The 12,372-nt window shown below is 38.6% G+C and overlaps 1 protein-coding gene across 1 annotated transcript in view; it reads right to left on the bottom strand.

Annotated features, from left to right (window-relative positions):
* Nucleotides 1-12,307: 12,307 nt before the first annotated feature.
* HHLA1 (HHLA1 neighbor of OC90) overlaps nucleotides 12,308-12,372 on the bottom strand; it is a 65,786-nt gene continuing 65,721 nt past the window's right edge. Inside the window, exon 13 of the mRNA XM_072606560.1 lies at nucleotides 12,308-12,351. Coding sequence (XP_072462661.1) covers nucleotides 12,308-12,351 — 44 coding nt within the window. The remainder of the gene's footprint in view (nucleotides 12,352-12,372) is intronic.

The raw sequence follows: 12,372 nt of genomic DNA, 5'->3' as shown, positions 1-12,372 counted from the left end.
TTAACAACTCTTCCCTCTGTGTTCTTTATTTTCTTTATTGGTTGATTCACTTTACTTTTTCACCTCTTAAAAACTTGACAGTCAAACTTAATTATTTGCTCTGAGTTTTCTAAGCAGCAGATAGGCAGTCATTAAATTTTTCTGTTCCTTCTATCTTTACCAATGTGTTTCACTTTCCTTTTCTTATTTGCTATACATTCTGTATTTCCTTGAGCTCTCTTCCTCCCCTTTGAGACTTTTTCTTTGATCCTTCTCCATCTGGAGGCCTCATTAGATGGAGTCCACCTCTTCTTCCATCAGCTCAAGTCAATCTTCAATTTTTCCTGAAATTCTCCTAAATTTCTCCTCGCCAAATTCAGTCTCTGACCTTCTTTACTTAACCATTGAAAGTCTTCTCTGCCTTCTTTTTATTCAATTTATCCCTTTCCTTTTCTAGTTTTTTTCTGATCTGCTCCTTTGATTTCAGGATTCCGGATGTTGGGGTCGCAGGAAAGACTGCTTGCGATCACCACTTGCTTCACCTGGAGAAACTCTTGAGTTATGCTCCCTAAAATATCCTGCTGCTCCTAAACTAAAAACTGTCAGGGTGATGTTGATTCAATTAGCATACTTCTTATGTGATCTGGGATTTTTCCTACTCTCAGAGGGATGTCATTGTATTTTTTTGCCATCTTCTGGTTGCAGTAAAGGGTAGAATAGTTCCCAAGCATTCTCAGTAGTAGCAATTATTATAGATGATAGAATGTATACATCCCCAAATGTTTAATAAAGTTTAACTAATACTGTTGTTCTTATTCACTCACAGGCCTCATCTTGTATTTGACATTCTCTCCAAAATGTCTACAGCATGACTGGCTCAACCATATCTTCCTCCTAGAAAGAGGAAGTCACTGGATACCTGCTACACAAACCAACTGTCCAGCCCCAACACTGGGCCTCTTTGTAGACCACAGGATCTCCAAAGCACACAGAGCCCAATATTCAAATGAAATGAACACTTCTACATCATTGGCATGTTGACACACAGCAGAACAACTGGTATGATCAAGAAGAATTTTAGTGTGAAAAAAGTTATTCAAACTTTTTGACTATTGACTAGAGATTTCCACACATGACAATCAATTGAAAAATAAAATCTTAGAGACAAAACTGCATCATGAATTGGCCCCTTAGCAGCTCGCAAGCTTTTAAACTTGGTTGAGGGTTCACATCTACTGAAACTAATTCTAATGAACCCCCAAGCCCTTTGAACTTCTTCCTCAAATGATTAAACCATGTTTATTATAAAATAACATGTGTAAATGACCTTGAAAATTTGAAAGTTACATATAAATGTAACTGCATTCAACTCAGAAGGAAGGGACAGAATGTGTTATTTTTTATAATCAATTATATAACATTACACTATAGAGGTGAAAATGGATCATTTATTTAAAATAGAAAAATGGGGCATAAATACATTAACACCAAAGTGGGTTTCAGTGCCCATGAGTCTACCAAATTAGGGCACCAGAACTTCCCTCACATCCCCCTCAAAATTTCCCCTATCCCTTCTAACCTTCCCCCTCAGTGTCATCACCCACCCTGCCCCCACCTCCCCAGGTACTGAAAATAGTTTTTGAGTTTAGGTGAGACCTAGACCCCAAGTGCAAGGGAACTCATGGTGGGGTCAATAACTCACCCATCTGATGACCACCAAGGGTTTCCCATGTTGATGTCTGGTGCACCTCAGATACACTGAGAGACCAGATTTGACTGCCACAACCACTCCCAACTTGGATGACAAAGGTCTTTCTAGATAAGAGGAAGGCTGTCCCAAGCCAGGTCAGGAAACCTCTAGAAACCAAATCAGTCTTGCTGCTTGAGTGCTAAACTCCTGGTCCCAACAGGAGGGGAGGGGGACTCTCAAAGGCCACAAAACCCCTCCCCCTGCTGGGAGGTGACTGGCCATGCCTTGTTCTCCTCTATAGATGGTGTGGGTGTCCTCCTCCTCTTCCTCATTCTCCTCCTGTCTTCCTGCTTTTCCTCCTCGTTGTCCTCCCCTCCCTCATCTTGCTCCTCCTCACTATATTCCTCTTCCTCTTCTTCTCCCTTCCTCTTCCACTTTTTCATCCTTTTCTCCTCTATTTCCAGTTCCTGCTTTCTCCTTCCTTTTCTTTATCTTTTGTCTTCTTTTCCTTCTTATCTTTTTCTTCTTTCTTGACCCTTTTGTGCCTCTTCCTTTTTTCTTTTCTGCTTTCTCTTCCTCATCAGTCTTTCTTTTATTTTTCCACTTCCTCTTTTCCTTCTTGATTTTTTCTTCCTCCTCTTCAATTTGCTTTGTCTTATTCATTTTCTCTTCCTATTGTTTCTCCTTTTCTTCTTCTTTCTACTCCATTTCTTTCTCCTGTCACCCTCAAAATCTGTTTTCTGTTCCTTATCACCATTTATTTTTTCTTCTTCCCCCATTTTTTCTAATTGATTTACCTCCTCTTCCTCAGCTTCTTTTTTCTTCTACATTTTCTCCTCTTCCTCCTCCCACCCAAAGAGCTATTTGGAAGTCTGTATTCTTCCTATTCAGGCAGACCCTTTCTGAGCTCTCAGGTCTGTTCATATTCCCTTGGTATCCATACATAATAAGGGGAAAACTGATCAATCCCTGAAGACTCGGATCACAATCTTAGAACTGGAGGGAACTGCCTGACTCAGGCCAACTGCCTCCAAATATAATTGAGGGCAAGATATTTTCCTTTTACCAAATGGCAACAACAGCCTGGCATTTTACATTTTTCTGAGGTCTTTTTCACTTCTGGCTCTAACTATGGGAGGTCCTACTCCATATCCTCTCCCTTTCTCCTCAAGTATATTAGTTAAGTCCTCCCAGATTGATATTTTTGTGATAGTAAATGGTAAATTAGGCCATCTTTTGTCTTACTTCTTACCTAGGTCTGGCCTCAGTTCAACTGAGGCCTGGGAAAGACCTTAATTTAGCAAGACCAAGGTCATCCACTGACTTCTTAGTCATCCCTGCTCATCTTGACGTTGGTCTTGCCACTGGCCTTTGATGACTAACAAATAACAATAACAATGGAGAGCTTTGAATACCCAAAAAAGTTGTGACTTGACTAAAGTCACAGAAATTGTTGGCAGGACAGAATAGAATGTTAGATTGGAATAATGACCTGGGAAAACCAGCTCTAGGTGTCTGAGGTTCTTGTACTTTCAGAAGCCCTCCATGCCTTCCCCCTTCCCTATCCCAATGGCAATTAAACATCATTGGAGAATTTGTAGAGTAGAGGTTGGGAAAATGGCCCCCTGCCTTTGGAAACTCTGGCTTGTTCTTAGGCTCCATGGGACTTTGCCCAGTATGTTTGAAGGGGCTGATCCTGCCTCTTAAGAGTCTCTAATCACTTTAGGGGCAGATTTATTTATTTGTTTTCTTTAATCACTGTTCAAGCTCTGGTGAGACCTCTTCATTATTTCATCTGGTGAAAGAAATAGTGATATTTTGTTTAGGGAAGAGAAGACTTATTAGGGATACAATTATTATCTTGAAATATCAGACTGTTATATGAAAGACAAATTAGCATTGTTCTAGTTTGCCAGTTCATCCTGGTCTTGAACTTTAAACACATAAACTATATAAAGTCAGGTTACCGAATTCATTGACTGGTTGAGGCAGCCATAGGAGGTAGGGAGGGAGGGAGCTAGTAATAACTAGTATGCAGTATATATTGATATATATACACATTCATATGTATATATGTACACACATATATATACACATACACACATCCTAATACATATACACATTTAGAATGCATGTTAATTACTATTTTCCATATATACACACATTAAACATATGCATATACATGCACATATATAGTGCATGATAATTATTATTTCCCATATAAGTTTACACACATACATCTATATGTATATATATGTGTGTATATATATTTATAAACATAAACACATATATGTATACATGGGGGGGGGGGTACGACGAATTAGTTTTATTTGATCCTTGCAACAACCCTGCAAAGGAAGTGCTGTTATTATACTTATGTTACAAATAGGGAAACTGAAGTTGAGAGAGAGTATCTGACTTGTCCAGAGTCACACAGTCAGGAAATATCTGAGGCAGGATTCTATTTCAGGCATTTCTGATTCCAAGTCTAGCTTTCTATCCACTACCACATGACCTTGCTGCCTCAGAATTTAAACTATCTAAGCTGGACCCAGAAAAGATAAAATGTGTTTCCTTTCAACTTGTGGAGAACCCAGCGTCCTTTAGAGTTCTGAATTCTTGATACATGTACTACTTACTGCCTTACTCTCACCATGCATCAAAATTCTGCTACATAAGTTCCCTAAACTTACTAACTGTGTGATTGTTTAAAATACCTTCCTCAAGGTATAAAAAATGCATATTTTCCTTATTAAATTGTCAAAAATTTTTAGCTAATTAACCAAAGAAAAATTGAATCCATAAAGGAGCTACATGCAATTTTCATTTAATTAAAAAATATCTAACAATAAATACCATTGCTGGACCCCAAGTATGGCACCTGTCATACTTTTTCTTTCAACTCCAAGATTCCCTCCAAATTCTGGACCCACACACTCATAGATGTTGTTCAAATTTCATGTAACCTGGTTTCTTGAAAAGAACATCATCAAGGAATACAAACAAGTTGTCCTCATTATGTCTCCTATTCTAGGTATATATTTGAAAAAATCCCACCACCTTTCATAATCTCTCCTCCTGCATCTTTTTTTTTTTTTTTTTTTGAGGCTAGGTCCTCCTATCTCACCCAAGCTGGGAAGTACAGCACCCACTACTGGGATCAACCTGCTATTCATGTGCCTGAGAACTTTGCCCTGCTTCCTTTGCTCCTCTTTAGGCAGCCTGGTAGATTGCTTGCTTCTGGAATACCCATCATATTGGCACCAGATGAAGTATCACACTAAACAAACAGTCTTCCTGAAGCTGAGAACTCTTGAATTCAAGTGATACACTGGTAACAAGAGACCACCATGTCTGACTTAGGATTCATTTTTTATGAAAACCAAAAAATTTCACATGAGAGACACATCTGGGGAAAATACACCTATCTTAAGTGTAATGCTAAAACTCAAAAGAGCGGCTTTTAAAATAAATAATAATTGAAATGGATAATAACCTATCTATAAAGATCTTGATGTTTACAAACAGCTTTAGGGAAATAATCTCACTTTTTTCTTACAACAGGCCTGTGGGGTAAATACTATTGTTATGCCCACTTTACAGAAGAGAATTAGATATTTAGATAGATGGAGATTGGCATACTTGTAGGCAGATGAACACATACACATATACTATATACATGTATACAGGTATTTGGAAATGAAGGTGATACAACAGCAATACAAATAGACAGATGCCTTTTGTTGTTCATTTCAAACATAACCCTCTTCCTCCCCTCTGCAGGGAGCCTTTCTTTCTAAAAAAGATTTGAAAAGAGAACAATTAAGAATCAGTTCAGCAAAACCAACTAACATATTGACCTCATCTAACAATATACAAAGTCACGCATACCCATAGTCCCCCACTTCTGCAAAGAAGAGAGAGAAGGCTCATTTTCTCACTTCTACTCCTAGATCTGATTTGGTCAATATATTACACAAAATTCACTTTTATTTGTTCGTTCTGTTTATATAATTATAGTTATCGTGTGAATATTTTCTTCTATTTACTTCACTCTGCATCAATTCATGTAATTAATTAATTCATGTAATAACCCATATTTCTCAAAATTCATCACATTTGTTGTTTCTTATGGCAAGGGATATTTACTTCAATGCATCACCATTTATTCATCCATACCCAAAGCAATGGGTACTAGAGACAATGGGATTATTTGGTCCAATCTTCCACAATTTACAGCTGAGAAAACAGAGACCCAGAGGGGTAATGTGACTTATTTGCTAATGTATTAATAGTTAGGATTTGAATCAAGTGCTTTAGAATCCAAATCTATTGTCACTTCTGCTGCACCATACTGTTGCTGGGTCTCACTGTTGCTCAGTATTTTGATAGGGATCTGGAGATTTTTGTTCAGGAGAAAGCTTTGCTTTTAGACATAGGTTGTTATGTTGGTGGAAAATTTGGCTTTCTCTACTCATAGTAGAAAGTGGTTGAAGATTTGAGAACGTATCAAAAATGAAAAGAAATGACCACTGATTTTTGAGTTAAAGAACCTGGGTTTGAATTCCAGCTTGTCCACTTAATAGTGATATAATTTTGGTCAAGGCCTTTTATCTCTCTGGGTCTTGACTTGCTTCTCTGTAAAATTAGGGAGTTAGGATCAATGAGCTCCAAGGTAAGTACTGCTTCTTACTATACTAGCCAAGTCTTCTGTAACACCAATATGATACTCACAGCAGTCACTATGGTTATGATGCATGTGTATTTCCAGTGTAAATTCACAAAATATAAACTCTCTTCCTCAAAGACAAAACCAAAATATTTATTCAGATACCAAAAAACCAATTCTACCATGCTTATAAGGAAGTTTATACACATTACCAATACAGGGAGCACAGACATCCCCAAGATTTCCCTCTGTTAGGCCTCTCCACAAATAAGCTCCCCTAGGCAAAATCCCTCCTCTCTTACTCATGCTAGTTGCTCTGTCTCAGCTCTGCCTCCTCTCTTCCAGCTCTGCCTCACTCTCAGCTCTGCTTCTCTCTTTTCCTGCTCCACCTTTTCCTGCTCCACTCATTCAGCAAACTCCTGCCACCATTGGCTTCATGTGACTCAGGCTGTGGGCTGGGCCAAAGCTCAAAGCAGGTCACATGAACCTATTAAGGGGCAGGGAAGATCTTCAAATTCCCTTACCAAGACATTTGGCTGCAAGATCTTTAGTGTCCATTAATAGGTCAATGGAAGTCAATCAACGTTAACTTCACAACAACATAACACGGATAGCAGGGATAACACAAAATAAACACATAAAACAATATCTTAGAGTGGGGACTTGAGCACAAGCACTCCATCATTCCCCCCTCAAAGGAATGGGACTCAAAATCCCTTGGTGTAAGGGGCAAAGGTCTCTTCTTCTGTAACTGCTTCCTGCTGAGATTAGATATAGAACTGTCCCTGCCTCAAGAGATCCCATTGGAGGGGTTAGTTCTTTAGCTGGTATCTGGAGCTTGGTTGATGCTAGGTCCAGGAGTGATGCATTCCAGTCTTGGACAGAGGGTGACATTGAGGTTAAGCAGTCTGTCACCTACAAGTGGGGGGCACGAAGCCTAAGGGAGACAAATCTGGCAAACAAGTTGAACAGGCAAAAGTCAAAAAGAATAAAGAGACATTAACCAGAAGCAGGGCAGTAATAGCATCATCCCTACTTCTAGAAACCATAAACCCACTCTCATAGTCTAATTCAGGGTAACATATATGAGGTAAGGGTACAATTTGGTAATCTCCTTTTCCTGAATAGACAACAGTTATAGTATTATTTTTCCCATGTGCTATAATCTCCACAGTCTTTGGAACATCATCTGGTTTCCATTTCACTTGCACTTTAGCTCCCAATTTTATTCTATGAGTAGAATCAAGCCCTTCAGTTCCTCTGCTTGTTATTTCAGAAGGAGAGTCAGTTTGCACAAGAGATATTGCTTCACAAGAAATAATAATCACTTGAACTATTCTTTCATTTTTACAAAACTTTTTACAAAATAGGTTCTTCATCTAAGTTTTGGAATAGCACAATAATTTCTCCTTGATAAATAGAATATATTACTCCAGCCAATACATGTATTCCTTGAGCTGCTAATCCATATTTAGATAATATCTGTCCAAAATGATTTTTGGGAATTGTCATAATGTTCCAGTAGAGATTTTTCTTATTTCTTTTCTATCCAGCCAAAAATCCTCTAAACAATATAAATCATATTTTACTGAATCAGGTGTTGGTGGATAACTTGCTTCATAGTCCAATACTCAATATTTGAGATCTCATGTGTTTGCTGCTTTCTCATTTGCAGATTTGGGGTCATCATTCTGGTTAGAGGTGTACTGTCTCCCAATGGTCTATTATTCAAATTATGTAAAACAGTAAACAAATTATCTTTCTAATGTTGATAAGAATTATTAGAACTTAACTTTTCTAACTGTTCTTTCAATAATCTATTCATTCTTTCAATTAATCTAGATACTTGTGGATAAGATGGAATATGATATATCTGCTCTACATTGTTTCATATACGTCTCTTCATTTCATTATCTTTGAAATGTGACCCATTGTCACTTTGAATCTGCATTGCAGTTCCAAGTACATATAAATTCATATTCTTTATCTTGTATCTTTACATAGGGTATCTAATATAATCTGTTTGCCTAATTTGGGCTGGGACTTTTCCCCTTGATATTTCTCCAGTTACTACCTGAAGAACAGTTTGTTCCTTTTCCAGTTGACATATATGACATTCCTCTTCTACCTATTTTAACAATGAATGAGAGATACTAATACCTTAATCTAGTGCCCACCATTGTGTGGCCTGGATCACATACTAAATGGCCAGCCATTTGATGGACCTATTTTGCTAGTACCAGATCATCAGTTGGTGTCAGAGTAGGGACAATATGTTGAGCAGCAGTCTTTGCTAGTTGATGAGCATGTGAATTGTACTCATGTTTTGGCATACAGAGGGCCACATGAGCATCTACGTGAAAACCGACAAATTAGTAATCAGACATGTCCCATAATATCTTCCCATAATTCTTTGCCCTGACTTGTTTGCCATGAATTTCCCAATTTTGATTTTTCCACATGGGCATCTATGTAGCTAACCTATTGGCTATTGCCCATGAATCAGTAAATATATGACACTGTCCTTCTTGTTCTGTTTTAATGGTTTGAGGTACCGCCATAAATTCAGCATATTGACTTCTTTCCCCTGTCCTTGTACTTTCCAATGTCTTTTGTGACCCAAATATTTTGCTGTCTTATAAGTAAACCACGCATGTTCCTTTCGTTCTTCAGTTAATCCCTCATATCCCTCATTCAATTTTACCAACGACTGTACCAATTGTTGCTTTGGTTCCGGGGACGTATCATTTCCCTCAGTATCTCTGTTTGCCACATATTCATGTAAAGCAGAAACTCCATTTCACCTGTTTTAGATCTATTTTGAATGTACTATTTCCATTTAATTATGCTAGCCTCTTGTGCATGTCCAATTCTGTGAAAAACTGGGATACTCATTACCTAGGTCATAATCAGGTTTCCAGGCCTTAGTATTGTGTCATGGCCAGAGTCAGTTGTTCAGTCTCTACCACAGCCCAATATGCAGCTAACAACTGCTTTTCAAAAGTGGTATATTGAACTCCAGATGAAGGGAGTTTCCTAGACCAAAATCCTAAGGGTACATTCGCATCACTATTTTTGCCATAAACTCCAGTTTGCATATTCATCCTGTGCAGTCATTTGTGATTCTACCGGACCACTTTGCATAGGCCAAAAGTCTAGGGCCAATTGCATAGTGGCCTTTACTTCTTCAAAACCTTTACTCTGCTCAAGTCCTCAATCAAATTCATATTTATTCCTAGTAATTTTATATAAGGGTGTATTTCAAGGGTTTGTTTGCAAAATATAAACCCTGTTTCCCAAAGACTAAATCAAGATAGTTATTCAGATACCAAAAAGCCAATTCCACCATGATAACAAGGAAGTTTATACACATTGCCAATAAAGGGAAGATCATCATCCCCAGGCCTTCCCTCTGTTAGTCCTCCCCACAAACAACCTTCCTTACGGCAAAATTCCTCCCTCTTTCATTCATGCTAGCTGCCCTGTCTCAGCTCTACCTCCTCTCTCCCAGCTCTGCTTCTCTCTTTCTTCCTGCTCCACCTATTCCTGAGCCACCCATTCAGCAAGCTCCTCCCATCATAGGCTTCATGTAACTCAAGCTGTGGGCTGGGCCAAAAGGCAAAGCAGGTCACATGGATCCATTAAGGGGCAGGAGAGATTTTTAAATTTCCTTACCATTACATCTTCCCTAAAGTACTAAGAGAACTGGAGACATGGTGCTTAGTAGCAGTGTCTCTCGGGAAGCTTGCTTTCCTGAAAGGGAAATAACCACCTACATTGCAGTTTTTCTCAGAAAAACAATTAATGTGATAAAAAGTTCCCTTATAGGTCTAAAGATCTATGAAATATACTTGACCATCCAGGTGAAGGTAAACTGACATATCCTAGAATTTACAAGGAATTAGAATTCTACTCCTTTAAAGGAAGACCTTTGACAGTTTGTGCTACCCAGCAAGAGAACGGGCTGTGCTGTGAGAGCATTGAGTTTCTTATTTCTGAAGGGTCTCCAAAAGAGTCTGGTGATCGTCTGTCTACCAGGAATGTGGAAGACAGGATTCATACACTGGGCATAGGGTTGGACAAAGGGATGATCTTTTATATATACCTTCCATCCCTGAAGTTTTCAATTTTTGGTAGCACCTGTAATCTATACACACACACACACACACACACACACACACACACACACACACACACGCATGCACGCACACGCACACCCAATTCCTAGGTTTGTTTTGGCTGATTTTTTTGAAGCTGGCTTTGAGAGCTCTTTCTCCGCCCAAAATGATTTTGCCATGGACAAATAAAATATTCAGGAATTCATTGATTAAAATTTGATCCCAGGCGTAAGGCAATATATGATTAAGGCAAAACATTTTTAAGTTCCTACTATGTACTCTTCTGGAGAAGGAAGTTGCAAACTACTCTATTTTCTTTGTTAAGAAAACCCTGAATGTGGTCATGAAGAGTCAGAAATGACTTAAAAACAACTGGAAAAATGTACCAGACATTGGGCTAGAAGAGATAACTTTATCCTTTCTTTTCCTTTTTCTTTTTCCTCTTTCCATTGCCCTCTCCCTCCTCCTTAAAAGAAAAAAAAAAGTTTTATTAATGAATTTTTGTTTTTATATCAGTCATTTCCAGATATACCTCAATCCCTGCCAGAACTGAATTCACCCTTGTTACAGTTAATTAAGCAATCAACAAGCATTTATTAACACCTATTATATGCCAGGCACTATGCTATATTCTGGGGATACAAAGACAAAAGTGAAATGGCCTTACTTTCAAGTAGTTTATATTCCACCAGAGAAGACAACATATTCATATATGTTTCTACATACAGAAATAGAGGATCTGTAATGTTACTGACATACATAACTCTTGGGTAATGAAACCCCTTATCCCAATGCAGATGGGTAGCTTCTATGCCCTTCAGAGTTGTACAGAGCTCCCTAGAGCAGTGAAAAGTTAAGTGACTTATCCAGGGTTAAACAGTCTGTGTTTGTAGACAAATACAATCAAGCACGACAACTGCCACCCATTGAGAGGAATGGCTGTTCCTGTGATTCTGATGAGACAAGACAACCCATAAAGATGAATTAGAAAGTTGGGGAGAGGGGAAGTATTCATCTGAAGTGGAGTAGATGAAAATGTTCACTATACAAAGCTTATAAAGGTAGTTTTGTGAGGGAAGGTTCTAGCAGCTGGTGTGTGTGTGTTTGTGTTAAAGAAAGGGGGAGGGGGAGAGGGAGAAACACAGAAAGAGAGAGAGAAAAAGAGAGAGAGACGGAGAGAGAGACAGAGAGAAAATTGGAATTATCAATAAGCAAATAAAAACAATTAATCAAAAACAGCTACAACGATTATGCCATTTGACAATACGTGTAGCATTCTGCCCTTGGTAATCCCTTTTGTTAAGGAGAGGGGACCTAGTGTCTCAAACATGTTTTATCTTAACTAGAACACACCAGACCAGAGTCAGTGCCATTTTCTTGGGGACTGCCTCCTTAACAATAACATAAATGCAAAGAAGAAATCTACTGATGGAGGATTTTAAAGATCTCTGGGATGCATTTCTGTCCTATCAATCAGCTTCTTGAGATATCACATTTTAGTATAGGGAGGGGTTCACGTTAGGTATTTTGACATTTATCTTTTGTGCCCAATTGGTTTTCCTGGGACTGAGATGACCACAGAACCATTCATAACTGATGTGTTTATGAACATGAAACAGGTTGGACAGCTTTTGTGTGTGTGTGTGTGTATCTATAATCTGTGTGCCCCCTGCCTATGGTGGTCTAACATCAGACACACATGCCAGAGAGAACAAAGGGCCAATTAAAAATAACAACCACCACACCAACAATAAAATCAGTTCCTGATGGTGTTCTTGCTGGTGCTGTGCGCTGAGAAGAGCAGCCAGGGAGGTGGAGGGAATTCAGAGTTCCAGTGGTTCCCTCAGGGTCTCAGATGGATGTGCAGATGTTTGAAAGACATTTTTGTTTTAAGGCTGAAAAGGAAGAGGAGGAAA

Source organism: Notamacropus eugenii, chromosome 4 (assembly GCF_028372415.1).
Source record: "Notamacropus eugenii isolate mMacEug1 chromosome 4, mMacEug1.pri_v2, whole genome shotgun sequence".
NCBI classification, from domain to species: Eukaryota; Metazoa; Chordata; class Mammalia; order Diprotodontia; family Macropodidae; genus Notamacropus; species Notamacropus eugenii.
Note: the sequence above shows the minus strand (reverse complement) of the source record. Positions and strands in the feature narration are given on the sequence as shown.